Source organism: Anopheles marshallii, chromosome 3, assembly GCF_943734725.1.
Source record: "Anopheles marshallii chromosome 3, idAnoMarsDA_429_01, whole genome shotgun sequence".
Classification (NCBI taxonomy): Eukaryota; Metazoa; Arthropoda; class Insecta; order Diptera; family Culicidae; genus Anopheles; species Anopheles marshallii.
The window spans coordinates 22,633,526-22,648,002 of NC_071327.1; the positions used below are offsets into that span (position 1 = coordinate 22,633,526).

Sequence of the window (14,477 nt, forward strand, 5' to 3'; positions counted from 1 at the left end):
GTCCGACATTTCCGCGGGCGCACACAGAGATCACTTTTTCCCTCGCGGCCAAACCACGACGACGATGATGATAGTATTTGCTTCTTCCGTCTCCGTCCACAGTGTCGAGGGAAGGCAAAAAGGGTAAATAATAATCTATCGCGCGGTGCTTTTTCTATTTCTCGCTTTCTCTCACTCTCTCTCTCTTTCTGTGGCATTGTTCTTGAAGCGCTACAAAAGACTTCAACGATGGGTGACTGTTTGAAAAGCGACGAACCCTTCGCTTAATTTTGCACATCGAAGGATAATGAAGGAAATAGTTGTTTATTTGGAAATGAAACCCATTTTGCACTTAGCATTTATTTACTACAAAATGTTCTACCGTGTTAATTAACGAATTGGTTGCGACCTTTTAGCTCGACGTGAACCATTTAAAATGACAACTTATAGCCTATGTTGTGGGTTATGTATATTTAGGCAACATATTAGGTATCGAACAAGCAATAAATCAAATAATAATCTATTGCCAGACGCTTTTTTCCCTCTCCTGGAGTGTTTTTGTTCAAGCGCTACAAAAGACTTCAACGATGGGTGACTATTAGAAAAGCGACGAACCCTTCGCTGAATGCTGCACATTGAGGGAAAATAGTTGTTTGTATGTTAAATAAAGCATTTGCAACCTATTATTTGTAACCAAACAATACTCTGACGCCTAAATGAGCGATGTGGTCGTGGCCTTTTTGGTGACTCACGAATAAGGGACTGTGTTAGAAGAAATCCTGTATCCTATATTGTGGCTAAAACATATTTTAGTTATATATTTGATACAGATAAAGGAAACATGTTAAATAATATTTTATTGCACGGCGCTTTTTCTGCTCTTAGCAGAATTTTCTTGAAGCGGCACAAAAGACTTCAACGATGGGTGACTATAAGAAAGGCGACGAACCCTTCGCTTAGTTTTGTACGTCGAAGCATAATGAAGGAAATAGTTGTTTATTTGTAAAATAAACCAATTTCAACGTAGTATTTATTACTACAGCACGTTCTGACGCATAAATGAGCGAAGTGGTTGCGGCATTTTCATTTTTTTGCTCGCCGTGAACCACGGCAATGGGACTCCGTGTAAGATGACAACCTATTACCTATGCATAGTGGCAGACGCAGGCCACTACCCTGTTCCGATGCGGAGCAACGAGGAAAAAAAAAGGGAATCGTAACGTAGCGCGGTGAATGCGAAGGGAAAGCATTGTGTGCCCGGGCCATATTACATACCACACTGCATGGGGGCTAGAGATTAGTGTCAGAGCTGCACGAGGTTCAAGGAGGGCCCAGAACTATCAGAGCAGTCGAGCAAAAGTGAGAAATGTGCGCGAGCGGGCGCGCGCACACACACGGTAAGAAACGTCGAAACCACCAGCGGTCCGGTGTGTGTCGGCGGCCCAAATCGCCTGCGCGCACAAGGGGAACGCAAAACCCTCGCGTAAGAGTGACCGACCCATTGGGCATTGGGGAGTGATCGAGATGGGAATATGGCATTGGCACTGGTATGCGTCTCTGCTGGTGGTGTTGTGTGTGTGTGCGTGGTGTGAAGCTGCGAAGGAAACGCAAGGTTTTCGAGAGCATGGCCAAACTACCTGCCCTGCCAACGAAAAAAAAAACATCCCAAACGGAACCACACCACCCGATCACCTCCGCGATCACCCGGATCGAGCGAATGCGAGCGAAAGGAGAGAAAAACTGTGTTTTTCTAATGTTTGTATTACGTGCTCGTTTATAGTAAAGCCGTCCGTGTTTGGCCCCGGTGGTAAAGAAGACAACGAGCCTCGTTCGTTTTTTTTCCCTTCCTTCTTATACCGAACCCAACAGAATCGGGAACCGCGGGGCTGTGTGGGCGCATGAAAGAGAGGCAAATTTGAAGAGATCGATAAAGCAAACGGGCGCTGGAATGTATGAGAAGACGAGGCGGTTTCTCATGGCATGCCTATGGCATGGGGAGAACTCGAAAGGCACACACCACACACCGGTGTACAGCATCATCGACACTATGCTGAATCACGTTTTTTTATGGTGGCGCAACAGAGATCCGTTTTTAAACCCGGCAAACATAGACATTTACGGGCGAGAAAGAGAGACCGACCCAAACCCCCTCCCCCCAGAGTGTCCGGTGTGTGAAGGGTTTCTTTGGAGGATATGCTGTGTGTGTGTTTGTGTACCACTAAACACAGCTACAGGTTACCGGGAAGAGACCAGGTGATTTCTCGGCCATGCAAGGGGTATGAATAATTAAGCATAAGGTGGAAAACTCCACTCCACGCAAGCACCATCCAAGCAGCAGGGAATCGTGGGGATCTGTGTGCGTAATATGCGTGTGCGTAACGTTCCTATCACCAACACCGATCCAACACCGAATCGGGAGTGTATCACGGACACGCGTGTTTCATGCCCATGCAGGCACAGGGAAAAAAAACTCCCCAGAAGACAAGACAAAGCGAGATAAAGCAAGAAAGAGACGGAGAGGCAAGAAGGCACACACAAACAATAACGACAACATCAGCAAAGTGGGAAAACAATTCCTTCGTATCGAAGGGAGAAAATCTCGCCTGACCCGCGCACAGTCTCAAGAATGTGTAGGTTATGTGGCCATTCTTTTTAAAGTTTTCTGTCCACTACCTTCACCTAACGCTTCCCCCTCCCCCCACCACCGTCCCCTTGTTGGACCCCTTCGTCTTTGCCGCTTTTCGGTCGTTTAGGTCGTTCTTTTGCTATCTTTCTTTCTTTTCCCCCTCAATGCGCGGCCACAAAACAGTAAGAAAGAATGCCACAAGCGAGATGAACACAGAGCGCAAGCATAAAGGGAGGAAGCGAAGATAATATGCATCATAAAATCGAGTTTCGTTCGAGCAGCTTGCTTCGCTCGCGATCGTACACTTGTGTGTCTCTGTCTTTTTGGCTTGCTATCTCTTCCCTTTCCACACCGCTTCGCGATCTCTCTCTCTCTCACGCTCTCGCGGGTGAAGGTAGCGGCGTTAAAAAGTATTTATATATTAAAAATATGATGATGAAGTGAATACCTGTATCTCTTAATATAGAAATGCTGGTCAACCGTTCGTCGTCGCCCGGGGTCGGTCGCTGAAAACCATTCCGATGGATGGAGCGAAATGAATCGCTCTCCCGGTCCGGTAACAGGACGACGTAAAAGGCAAGAACGAGTTTACGGACACACCAGCAAAGATTGCGCGGGCTCAAACATTGCATGCTATCGGTTTTTTTTGTTTTCTCTTTACCTTTACGTTTTGCTAGTGAGTGTGCCTTTCAAGCTGTGTGCTGAAGATCGGTCCGTGTGTTGGTAACGATCGTCTTACGCTCTCTCTCACACACACTCTATCTCTCGAACTCCCATTTCGGACCGCTTACAGCAGCCAAAGTTCAACCAGCAAACGGACCCCAGAACTCACCGGGGGGAAGAGAGAGATCAGATTTAAGAAGAAGAAACCTTGTTTGCTGGAGTAAGTGAGGAGGAAACCACCCCTAGGGGGCGGGAAAGGAACTATTGGCCGGCTACGGGGGCCAATCTGTGTTCCATGGGCCGTGTGTTGTTGCGGGCCCCTTTTGTGCCAGTGTGTTGGACACAACCACCGCGCACGCTCTTACAACGCCAACCATCTGCGAAGGAATGCGAGGGAAGCGAGACAAAATCTCCTCCATCGGTACCTGGACACGAATGGGGAGAGGGGGTGGTAACCTGCATGGGCCCAGCATTGGCGCAGCATCACACACCGGGGCCGATGCCTTGGCGAAGCCTTTTGGTTTTGCTTTGCTTTGGTATGGTTGTCTAGCCGCGAGCGAAACAAGTTTCCAGCTATTTCGAAATTATTATGCGCCCCCCTCCCCCCCTCCTCCTCCTCCACCTCTCCCTTCTCCCGATTTTCATAGTTGCATATCTCGCTCTGGCCCGGCCCGGCTTCTGGAAGACATGTTTCTGCCGTTTGCTGCTGCTCGCCCGAAACAAAAATTTCCTTCAGATTCGGTTCGCATGATTTTTACATATTTGGTGCATGATGCCGATAATTTGCGTCTGTGAGAGGACGATCAGTTGCACATTACTTGTGTGTCGTTGTATGCATTGTTCTTTGTACGTTTAACATTGTTGGCGCTTTAGATATTATAAGTCATAATAATTAATATTCGATTATCGTGATTGTAAATTGAAATATAATTAATGTACGCGCACAAAAAAAAACACAACAAACCCCCCGAAAAGGGAGTTTTCGGAAATGAAGGTTCACTCATTACCTATCGCCACAAAAGCACTGTTCGTGGTTTACAGAAATCAAACGCAACCCCCCAACAGTTCGTAGTTTACGACGCGCAGAGAAAGGGCAAACTTCCTCGTGTAGCGCTGCCAACACGCTCGATCGGGATAGAGTATGCGGGCTACGGTGTAATGGATGGGTGACGCGTAGCGATGTGGAGCCAGAGGGAAGCTGACTAAGCGAATCTTGACATACCACCCCGAGGGCCTGCGGCAAAGCGATCGCGTATAGAGCGAATGTTCAGGAGAGAGGGAGATCGGAAAAATTAGACACATAGAAAATAAGAAACAAATCGCCAGGGTGTGTGTGTGTGTGTGTGTGTACGGAGCCATGTTTGTGGCCATGCAAGACGACAACCAAAGCCAAAGATGAGATAGTTGTCTTGTTTACTATAATTATAATTGTATGCTGCATTCTGCACTACAGCGTGAAATTCACCGCTGATCAATAAGTTCGATCGCAGCTTTAAATTCCACAAAAAAATAACAAAGGCGAAGTAGTTTGAGTACCAGGGTGTATACTCTTGAAAGTACACTATTTATGTGGATTATTTAAGCTGAATGTTTTGAAATCATTCTTCCATATTTTCTGGACACCTGAAAAAGCATGATTCAGATGCCATAATTCCGAGAAGAATCAAATCGTGAGAGTAATTGGGATACTTATTTGTCTTCGGTGAGAAGTCCCTCAAATAGTTCCAGCACCATGTCTGAACAATTTTACGCAGTGTAACCGAGTGCATCCTCTGGAATACGTAATAATGATCATCTCAATAGAGCTGTTCCAGGATGGGGATAACAATTGTCATCCAAATTTCGGTTTTATAATATTAAGTGTTAATTTTTACTTCTTTATCTCGATGAAAAGCGTCGTCAAATCCCTAAGTCTCATTGAAGTTGCACTTTGAAAACGAGGAAATAGGTTCAAAATGAAAATGGACTTGAAAACATTAATTTGGAACTTAGGAAGACCTAGGATAACGACTTCAACGAATTGAGTGAATTGAGTTTTGAGGAGAACCTGGCTCATCTACAAAAGTCTCAACAATTTCTGAGACTTTTTTGACAGATCCAAACAGTTAGCAGCGCAAAATGTAAACAAAACCTGTTGTATCTGCCCATGGGGTATGGCGAAAGAATAATGGTTTATTTTTGATATGCAAGTTTACTTTTTGCTTACTTTTATGAATGTAACTACATTCTGAAAGTGTTTTATGCGTAATTATGATTGTACAAGCACAAGGTTTTGGCGTACGGTATGATGTTTTTATGTCTCCGGTACGTACCTTTTAGAACACTGTGTGACAAAAGTTGTGAACATGTTTTATAATTGAATTTATACTTTTCAACTGCAATATGATTGATGGATTAAGCTCCTGTAATTAAGAAAATGATGATTTAGTTTTTAATCAACAAACCTCAATTTTTTTGACCATATTTTCCATAAAATTTAAACAAAAATACATGAAAAACATTTTACTCGTCACACACTGTATGTTGTCAACGTCAAATCCAGTAAGGTCGCCACTGAACTGAAATTGAGGGAACCTCAAGAGGCAACGGAGACTTTGGTTTTGAGTGACTTTTTGAGGTAAATGGTAAGTGACTGAGGAGGTTTGAGTCGCAGTCTCAACGCTCGTGGCCCCGCAGCTTTAGAATCCAGCATATTCTTGTTCTTTAACGGCACTACACCACTTCAAGAGGCATAGAGACCTGCCATTTCTAGGTACTTGGTTTCTTTGACCTTATTGATGGGGAGGGGATTGATCTGGATGGGATTTTGGATAGGTCCGGTCGTGTGAAACAGGCGCCGCTACCAAATACACTACAACCCCAGAATCAATTCGTGTTATATCATGAGGGGATATATGTTACGTTCGGAGGTCTGTCACCATTCTGCATTAATGAACATTACTCTAGAGGCCATCTTGAGATCTTAATTTTAGTGCATCCCTTCTATGGACTACATGATTTATTGCTGTCTCCTGATGTAGACGACTCCTGGTGTCCATTATGTGGTGTTATAATTTAAGTTTCTCTTAATATCTAGGAAGAACTTCAGGATTTTGACCATCGCGGTTAGGTGGTTAATTGTTTAAGAATCGTTTTATAACAATTGCTTACAATATCGTCATGTATCTGAATGTTTAGTGATAGATAGACGAAATACTTAGAACTGATTTACCACCATCACACATATGTCTACAACGTGTTTCCCTTTTGATTTCTTTCCAGAGTCTTCCCCGGCTGTCCCGAAAGCTTAAAAGCTCTGCTACTACGACGTTGCCAATAGCCACAGAGTGCTCAATCAACAGAAGCTAAACGTAAATGTGGCGCAGATGTGCTTCACTTTCCGGATTTCGGTCGCGCGTTGTGCAATAGTGCAATAGTGTTGGCTGCGATGACAGAACCCTCACCGCGTGGCGGGTATCTGCAGTAGTGGAGGTGTATTCGCGGGCAATAGCATTTCCCCCCCCCCCCATATGGCAGGCAGTATGACGCACAGTACGCTCAGCCAATGTGACAAATTTCATCGGTTCAACAGCATGTTGGCAATATTATGACGCAGCAGACTAGCAAACGATTAAAGGTGCCTAGAGGTGCCTATTCCCGACGTGTCATCCCATAGAGACACCCCTGTGGCAGTGTCTGCCGAGTGCAGAGAGCGAGAGAGAGAGAGAGAGCGAGTGAATAGTTAGAAGTGTGGGGCGAGGGGGAAAAGGTAGGAAAAGTGACCCGCGGGGTAGGAAAAGTTTAGCAAAAATAAAGGAAGTGAGCAAAATGTATTGTGCCAGTAATGTGAACAGCCTGTGTTGGCTGCTGGTGGTGACGCTGGGCCTGCTGGCCGCGGCTGCCATCGAGCAGGTCGGTGCGCACAGTCCCGGGCCAGGGCCCGGACCGGGACCGGGCGTGGTGATCATGCCCAGGCGGCGTTCGTCCAGCGATGGTGCGATGCAGTCCCGGGCGGTGGAGACGCGCGTCCAGTTCAATGTGTTTGAGAACGAACCGAAGGGCACGGTGGTGGGATACATCCCTACCAAGCCCGGCTTTACCTACCGCTTCAATGAGCCACCGCGCGAGTTCGTGTTGGACGCGAGCACTGGCGAGATAAAGACGAACGCCATGCTGGACCGGGAAGCGTTACGGGCGGACCGTTACGACCTGGTGATACTGTCCAGCCAACCGACGTACCCGATCGAGGTGCGCATCACGGTGCTGGACGTGAACGATAACGCGCCGGAGTTCCCGGAACCGACGATCGCCGTCTCGTTTTCCGAGAGTGCCATCACGGGCACCAGACTGCTGCTGGATGCGGCCACCGATAGTGACGCGGGCGAGAACGGAGTCACGGACGATTACCGGATTGTCGACGGGAATCACGACGAAAAGTTCCGGCTGGCCGTTACCACCAGCCCGAACGGGGACGTGTACTATCTGCATCTCGAGACCACCGGCAAGCTGGACCGCGAGAGCCGCGGATTCTACGCGCTCAACATCTCGGCCCGCGACGGCGGTGAACCGGCCCGGTACGGGTATCTGCGCGTCAACGTCACGATACTGGACGTGAACGACAATCCGCCCATCTTCGACCACAGCGACTACATCGTGTCGCTGAACGAGAGCGTGCTGCCCGGCACGCCCGTGCTGCAGGTGATGGCGTCGGACAGTGATCTGGGCGATAATAGCAAAATCACGTACTATTTGGCCGACGCCGAAACGCAGTTTACCGTCGACCCGGAAACGGGTGTTATCGCTACGACGGAGCAGCTCACCTGCCCGCATCAGAACTGCCACGAGGGTGGTCGCAGCTGCCCGAAGAGCTGCGTGTTTACCGTGTTTGCGCGGGACCATGGGACACCGCGCCAGGACGGCCGTACGTACGTGACGGTCAACCTGGTGGACACGAACGATCACGATCCGGTGATACGCTTCCAGTACTTCCCGCCGACCGGGAGATTCGCGACGGTGGACGAGAATGCCGCCAACGGTTCGGTGGTGGCCGCCGTCTCGGTGGTGGACGCCGACGAGGGGCTCAACGGGGACACCAGCCTGCGCATCGTGGCCGGCAACGATCTGCAACACTTCCGGCTGGAGAAATCGCCCAGCTTTTACATCGTGCGCGTGAACGGGGTGCTCGACCGGGAGGAGATCGGCAAGTACAACCTCACGGTGGTCGCCATCGATCGGGGTGTGCCGCCGCGCACCGCCACCGCACATCTCATCATACACGTCAACGACGTCAACGACCACGAGCCGGTGTTCGAGAAGTCCGAGTACTCGGCGGTGCTCAGCGAGCTGGCGCCGCCCGGCACGTACGTGGCCAGCATTACCGCCACGGACGAGGACACCGGGGTGAATGCGCAAATATTCTACGACTTTGTCGCGGGCAACCGGGATCAGTGGTTCCGGATCGATCCGTCCTCGGGGCTGATAACGACGCGTGCCCCGCTCGATCGGGAGGTGCTCGGGCATGTGGAGCTGAGCATCTCGGCACGGGACGGTGGTCCGAACCCGAAATGGGCCCACACCCAGCTGAAGGTGACAATACTGGACGAAAACGATGAGGCGCCCACCTTCGCGCAGCCCCTGCTGAATGTAACGCTGAGCGAGACGTCACCGCCGCGCACCGTCGTGGTCTCGCTGGCGGCAGTCGACCACGATCAGGGCACGAACGGGAGCGTGACGTACGCGTTCCATCCGAGCGTGGAGCGCAACTATCCGAGCGCGTTCGAGCTGGACGCGTTGTCGGGACAGATCGCGACGCGCCGTTCGCTCGACCGCGAGCAGATCGCCTCGTACGCGCTGGTGGTGATCGCCCGCGACCATGGTTCGCCGCCCCAGTCGTCCAGCGCCACCGTGCGCATCGCGATCGCGGACGCGAACGACAACGATCCCGAGCTGTACCCGCGTGCGTTCTTCGTGCCGGTGAGTGAGGCCGCTCCGGAGGGCACGGTGGTCGTGCAGCTGACGGCAATCGATCGCGACGAGGGCGAGAATGCGATCGTGCAGTACGAGCTGGTCAGCGGTCCAACGACGGACGCGGCGCTGTTTGCCATCAACGGGACGACGGGCGCACTGACGCTGCGTGCATCGCTCGCCAAATCGTCCAAGCCGGTACACCGCGTGATGGTGAGCTGCAAGGACAGTGGGGGTCGCCGTGCCGCACAGGACGCCGTGGTGGAGGTGGTCAAGGAATCGCTGGTGGAAGAGATTGGGTTCGATGCGCCGACCGCCACCGGGTACGACTTTCGCCTGCTGGAAGACAATGGGCGCGATCGCCGGCAGAAAACGGTGCCGGAGCGTGAGGTGGGCCAAGTGCGGGCGAGGTGGGCCGCCGGCTCGTCCGCCGGCGCGTCCAATGTCGTGTTCGCGATCGTACGCGGCGATGCGTCCGGCAGCTTCCGGGTTCACGAGCGCACGGGCGTCATCAGCACGACGCAGCACATCGACCGCGAGCAGTACGCCTTCTACCGGCTCACGGTGGCGGCCCGCAATGGTTTGGCGTACGGGGAAACGACCGTGAACGTCACGGTGGTCGATGTGAACGATAATGCGCCCGCCTTCCTGTACGAGCACGACGAGATACGGCTGCCGGAGAATGCCGCCGTCGGGCAGGAGGTGTACGTGGCGAAGGCGAAGGACGCGGACACCGGGCCGAACAGTCAGGTGCGGTTCGGGCTGAGCCACAATCCGGAACGGCTGTTCCGCGTCGCCGAATCGAGCGGCGTGATCTACCTTAACCGGTCGATCGGCGTCGAGCCGGGCACGGTGCTGTCCCTCGAGATCAGTGCGACCGACGGGGGCAACCCGCCGCTCACCACGCGCACCACCGTGCACGTCACGGTGGAGGACGTGAACGACCACACGCCCGTGTTCGATCACACCTCGTACGAAACGTCACTGCTCGAGTCGATGCCGGTCAATTCGCGCTTTTTCGCGCTGGCCGCGTCCGACGCGGATGTCGGCCCGAACGGTCGCATCGCGTACACCATCGTGGAGGGCAATGTGGACGGCAAGTTTGGCATCTTTCCCGACGGTTATCTGTTCGTGCGCAGTGCGCTGGACCGTGAGGAGCGCGATTACTACGCGCTGACCGTGGCCTGCGCGGACGAAGGGTCGCCCGTCCCGCGCAGTTCCTCCGTGCCGGTCATAGTGCACGTGATCGACGAGAACGACAACGCACCGTCGTTTACGAACGGGACGTTCGTTTTTAGCGTTGCCGAAAACGAACCACCCGACACGTTCGTCGGCAAGCTGACGGCGATCGATCGCGATATTGGGCGCAACGCGGAGCTTATCTACACGCTCTCATCCACACCGTCGTCCGCATCGCTGTCGGCCTCCGCCAGCAAGGATCGCGAGGAAGACTTCAGCATCGATTCGCGCAACGGGTTCATCCGCACCCGCCGTTCGTTCGATCGCGAAGCGCTCGGCGGTCAAAACTTCCTCGCGCTCGAGGCAACCGTGTCGGACAACGGTGCGGTGCGGCTGCGGGATCGCGTCAAGATCAAAGTGTTCATCACGGACGTCAACGATAATGCGCCGGTGTTTGTGCGCGCCCCGTACCGGGTGCAGATTTCCGAGGGTGCCACCGTTGGCACGCAGCTCGTGCGCGTGTACACGCACGACGCGGACGAAGGGTTGAATGGGGACGTGTTTTACTACATTGCCGAAGGGAACCGGGCGGAACGCTTCACCATCGACGACTCGACCGGGCAGATCACACTGGCCCGGGCGCTCGACCGGGAAACGACCGCTGCCTACCAGCTGACGGTCGTCGCCCACGACGCCTCGAAGCAGCACCGGTTGAGCGCCTCCACCACGGTCACGATTGAGGTGCTGGACGAAAACGATGATGCGCCCGAGTTCACGCAAACGCTCAGCCAAATCGCGATCGTGGAGACGACACCGATCGGCACGGAGCTGATGCGATTCCGCGCCACCGATCTCGATCTTGGGGCGAATGCGCAGATCGCTTTCTCGATCGCGGCCGGCAACAGGCGGGACACGTTCCACATCGATGCGCTGTCCGGTGCGCTCTACCTGCACCGCGGCCTCGATTACGAGGACACCCAGAGCTACTCGCTGAACATCTCCGCCGCCGACGGTGGCAACCCGCGGCTTTCCACCACCATCCTGTTCGCGGTGAACGTGATCGATGCGAATGACAACCCGCCCGCCTTTCCGAACACCGCGATCGTGCGCCAGATTCGCGAAGGTATCCCGCTCAACACGCCGATCGTTACCGTCACGGCGGAAGATCCCGATTCGGGGTTGAATGGCAAGGTGCGGTACGAAATCGCCCATCAGGATCCGCAGGATGGGGACGGTGAGCGGCACTTCGGCATCAACCCGACGTCGGGCGTTATCCACACGCTGCACTTGATCGATCGCGAAGCGATCGACACGTACCGGTTGACGGTGCTGGCCACCGATCAAGCCGCACCGCCCGCCCAGCGCCTATCGGCGGAAAAGCTGGTCACGGTGATCGTGGAGGATGTGAACGATAACGCACCGGTGTTCGTGTCAATGAACGCCGCCATTTTGCCCTTGCGGGACAGTGCCGTTGCGGAGATTATGCGCATACACGCGCAGGATGCGGACTCGAGCTCGAACGGGCTCGTCACCTATGAGATGATCGGCGGCAACATGGAGCTGTTCCAGCTGCACCGCACGACGGGGGTGATAACGCTGCGCAAACCAATCGCCAAACCCGACACCCGCTACCAGCTGTCGGTACGGGCGACAGACGAGGCGGTGCAGGCGGAACGCAAAAGCAGCGACGCGTACATTACGGTGCTCACTACCGGCGGTACCAACGGTGGCACGAGTGGTGGCCCCGTGTTCGCCAAAAAGGACCTCTCCGGCAGCGTGTCGGAGAACGAACCGATCGGCACCAGCATACTGACGGTTTCGGCCTACCTCAACTCCGTTTCGGACATTGAGTACTACGTGACGAACGTGACGTCCGGTGTGAATGGGCGCCAGGTCAACCGGCTGTTCGACATCGACACCAAGCTGGGCATTCTTTCGACCGCGGCCGAGCTGGACCGCGAGGCCGGCATCGAGCACTACGATGTGGAGGTGTACGCGGTTGCCGTTGGTGCCGTGCCGAGAACAACCAGCACCCGGGTAAGTAGCCATTGTTGATAGGCGGTGTGGGTGAGAACGAGCCCGGGATAAGATAATCTCCGCCCGCTCACGACCCACGCAAAAGTGTGAAGCGTAGTATCTTAATGGGAGGGCGTCCAGAGCGCGAGGGTGATAGAGAAATTACGCTCTAATTAAATCAACCTACCACCAAATCACTATTTGACAAGCAAAGCAACTCGTACGCTCGTAAACGCAAAAAGGGGGGGGGGGGGGGGGGGGGGGGCAAAACCCTTCCTCAAATGCTAATGTTGCCGGCTTATCTGGACCCCGATCTTACGGGCGAACTTTACGAACCTTCACATTTATTCGTACATTTGATGGCTTTCGCGACGCAGTAGGCGCTGTTTACGATGGGGGCCTAGCCTTTGAGCCCAGGAGCTATTTTTTTCCCAGCACCCTTTCGGTGCTGACTCCCACACACCGCTTCCTGGTGTGTGGCTTCTTCGCCAAATATTGCCTGATGGTGTAAGCTCGATAAGCGAAAGACACCTTCCAAACACGCTCATTTCAGGAGATACCGTGGGTAAGATGTGTCCCGGGACAACGGGGGAAGTGCCATCGTTGCTATTCGAGGGCTTTTGAGGGTTTCAATAAACAAGGTTGCGTTATAGAGCTTAGCCCGCTTAGTCGTCACTTTTTCGGCAATAAACTTCTGCAGCTTCATGAATATACAGTTCCAGTTGCTGGAGATAAATGTGGATGAATTTTCAGCTGGTTTCCAACTTCATTTTCTTCTTCTGGGAGCATCACTAGCAGTTGCCAATGAGAAACAACCCCACTCTATTTACACTGCCGGAATGTGGTCCGAACCCGATGACAGAGAATTCGATCGAAAGAATTCGATTCGTGCACAAGCGACGAACCTGGTTGGCAAATCGAAAAGGAGTATGAAACGTCTCTCAGCTTTCACATCCCCACACACACACACACACACCTGCAGTATAAGCACCCCACTCCCTGGGGCCCTTTCGGTGGGGAGGTTAAGCATATTGTGTATCGGAACACCAAAATGACTAGCCTGCATTACATTTACGATTGCTTCTAGGCAAGTATTATGATGCCAGATTATAGGTGTTTTTTTGTTTTGCCGAGGGAATATTAAGGAAACTGTGCCCCGTTTTATGTCGGTTCGCTCGTTCGCTCTGCCCCCGTGGGGATGTAATTTCAATATCGCGCTGTGTTCCTCTTTTACTATGCACTTTTTCATCGCAACAAGTGCGACCTGAGCTGAGCGTCCCGGCTCCCTTTCACTCGTCTTGTGCGTTGTGTTCTGTTCTAGCGTCAGGACATAAGGTTACCACTCGTCCCGGCCCGGTGGCCGGTAGGGATGCATTTTTACGATATTTTGCGCAACGTTGTTGTGTTTTTGTTGTGCTGCTCTTGAGGAGAGCACGGACATAAGAAACAAAAAATTGACCGCAAGCATGAATTGAATGCAATGCTTGGTGTACAAATTTGCTAATTACCTAATTTAATTCCGTCGTTTTACATGTGGCGGGTCATATGAAGGAAACCGCAGACCATACATTCGTACTAGTTTTGGGTAAATCTAATTCAGACTCATGAATCTGAGTGAATCTTTGAACTTAAAGAGTGAATCTGAATCTCTATTTCAAAGGTTCATTATAAATCTTGGGATATTAATGAATTTTTGAAATAGAGATTCAGATCCACTCTTTAAGTTCAAAGATTCACTCAGATTCATGATTCTGAATCAGATTTACCTCCCTTTTAATCCTCCCTCCCCCTACACCTCTCCTCCGCGTAAGATTCACCTCTGCTTTAAGGATTCATGAATCTTTTGAGACTCAACCGATTCCTGATTTGAATGACTCCTTACCAAAGATTCATACGAATGACTCTTCTCGAAACATTCATTAAGCACAACAATAATTCATGCTAAATAGCACAAATTGTAAAAAAATCCGCTTTTAATCACTCCAAACTTCTTTCCACACAACAAAACTCCATAACCACAAAACTGAACTTCAACCACCGTTACTAATGCAGGCGCTCCCTCAGCGGCAAC

At 52.0% G+C, this 14,477-nt stretch overlaps 1 protein-coding gene across 1 annotated transcript in view; it reads left to right on the forward strand.

Annotated features, from left to right (window-relative positions):
* The first annotated feature begins 7,075 nt into the window (after nt 1-7,075).
* The window catches only part of LOC128715760 (cadherin-related tumor suppressor), a 42,439-nt gene continuing 35,037 nt past the window's right edge, over nt 7,076-14,477 (forward strand). The window contains exon 1 of the mRNA XM_053810673.1: nt 7,076-12,427. Within this exon, the coding sequence (XP_053666648.1) occupies nt 7,076-12,427 (5,352 nt within the window). The remainder of the gene's footprint in view (nt 12,428-14,477) is intronic.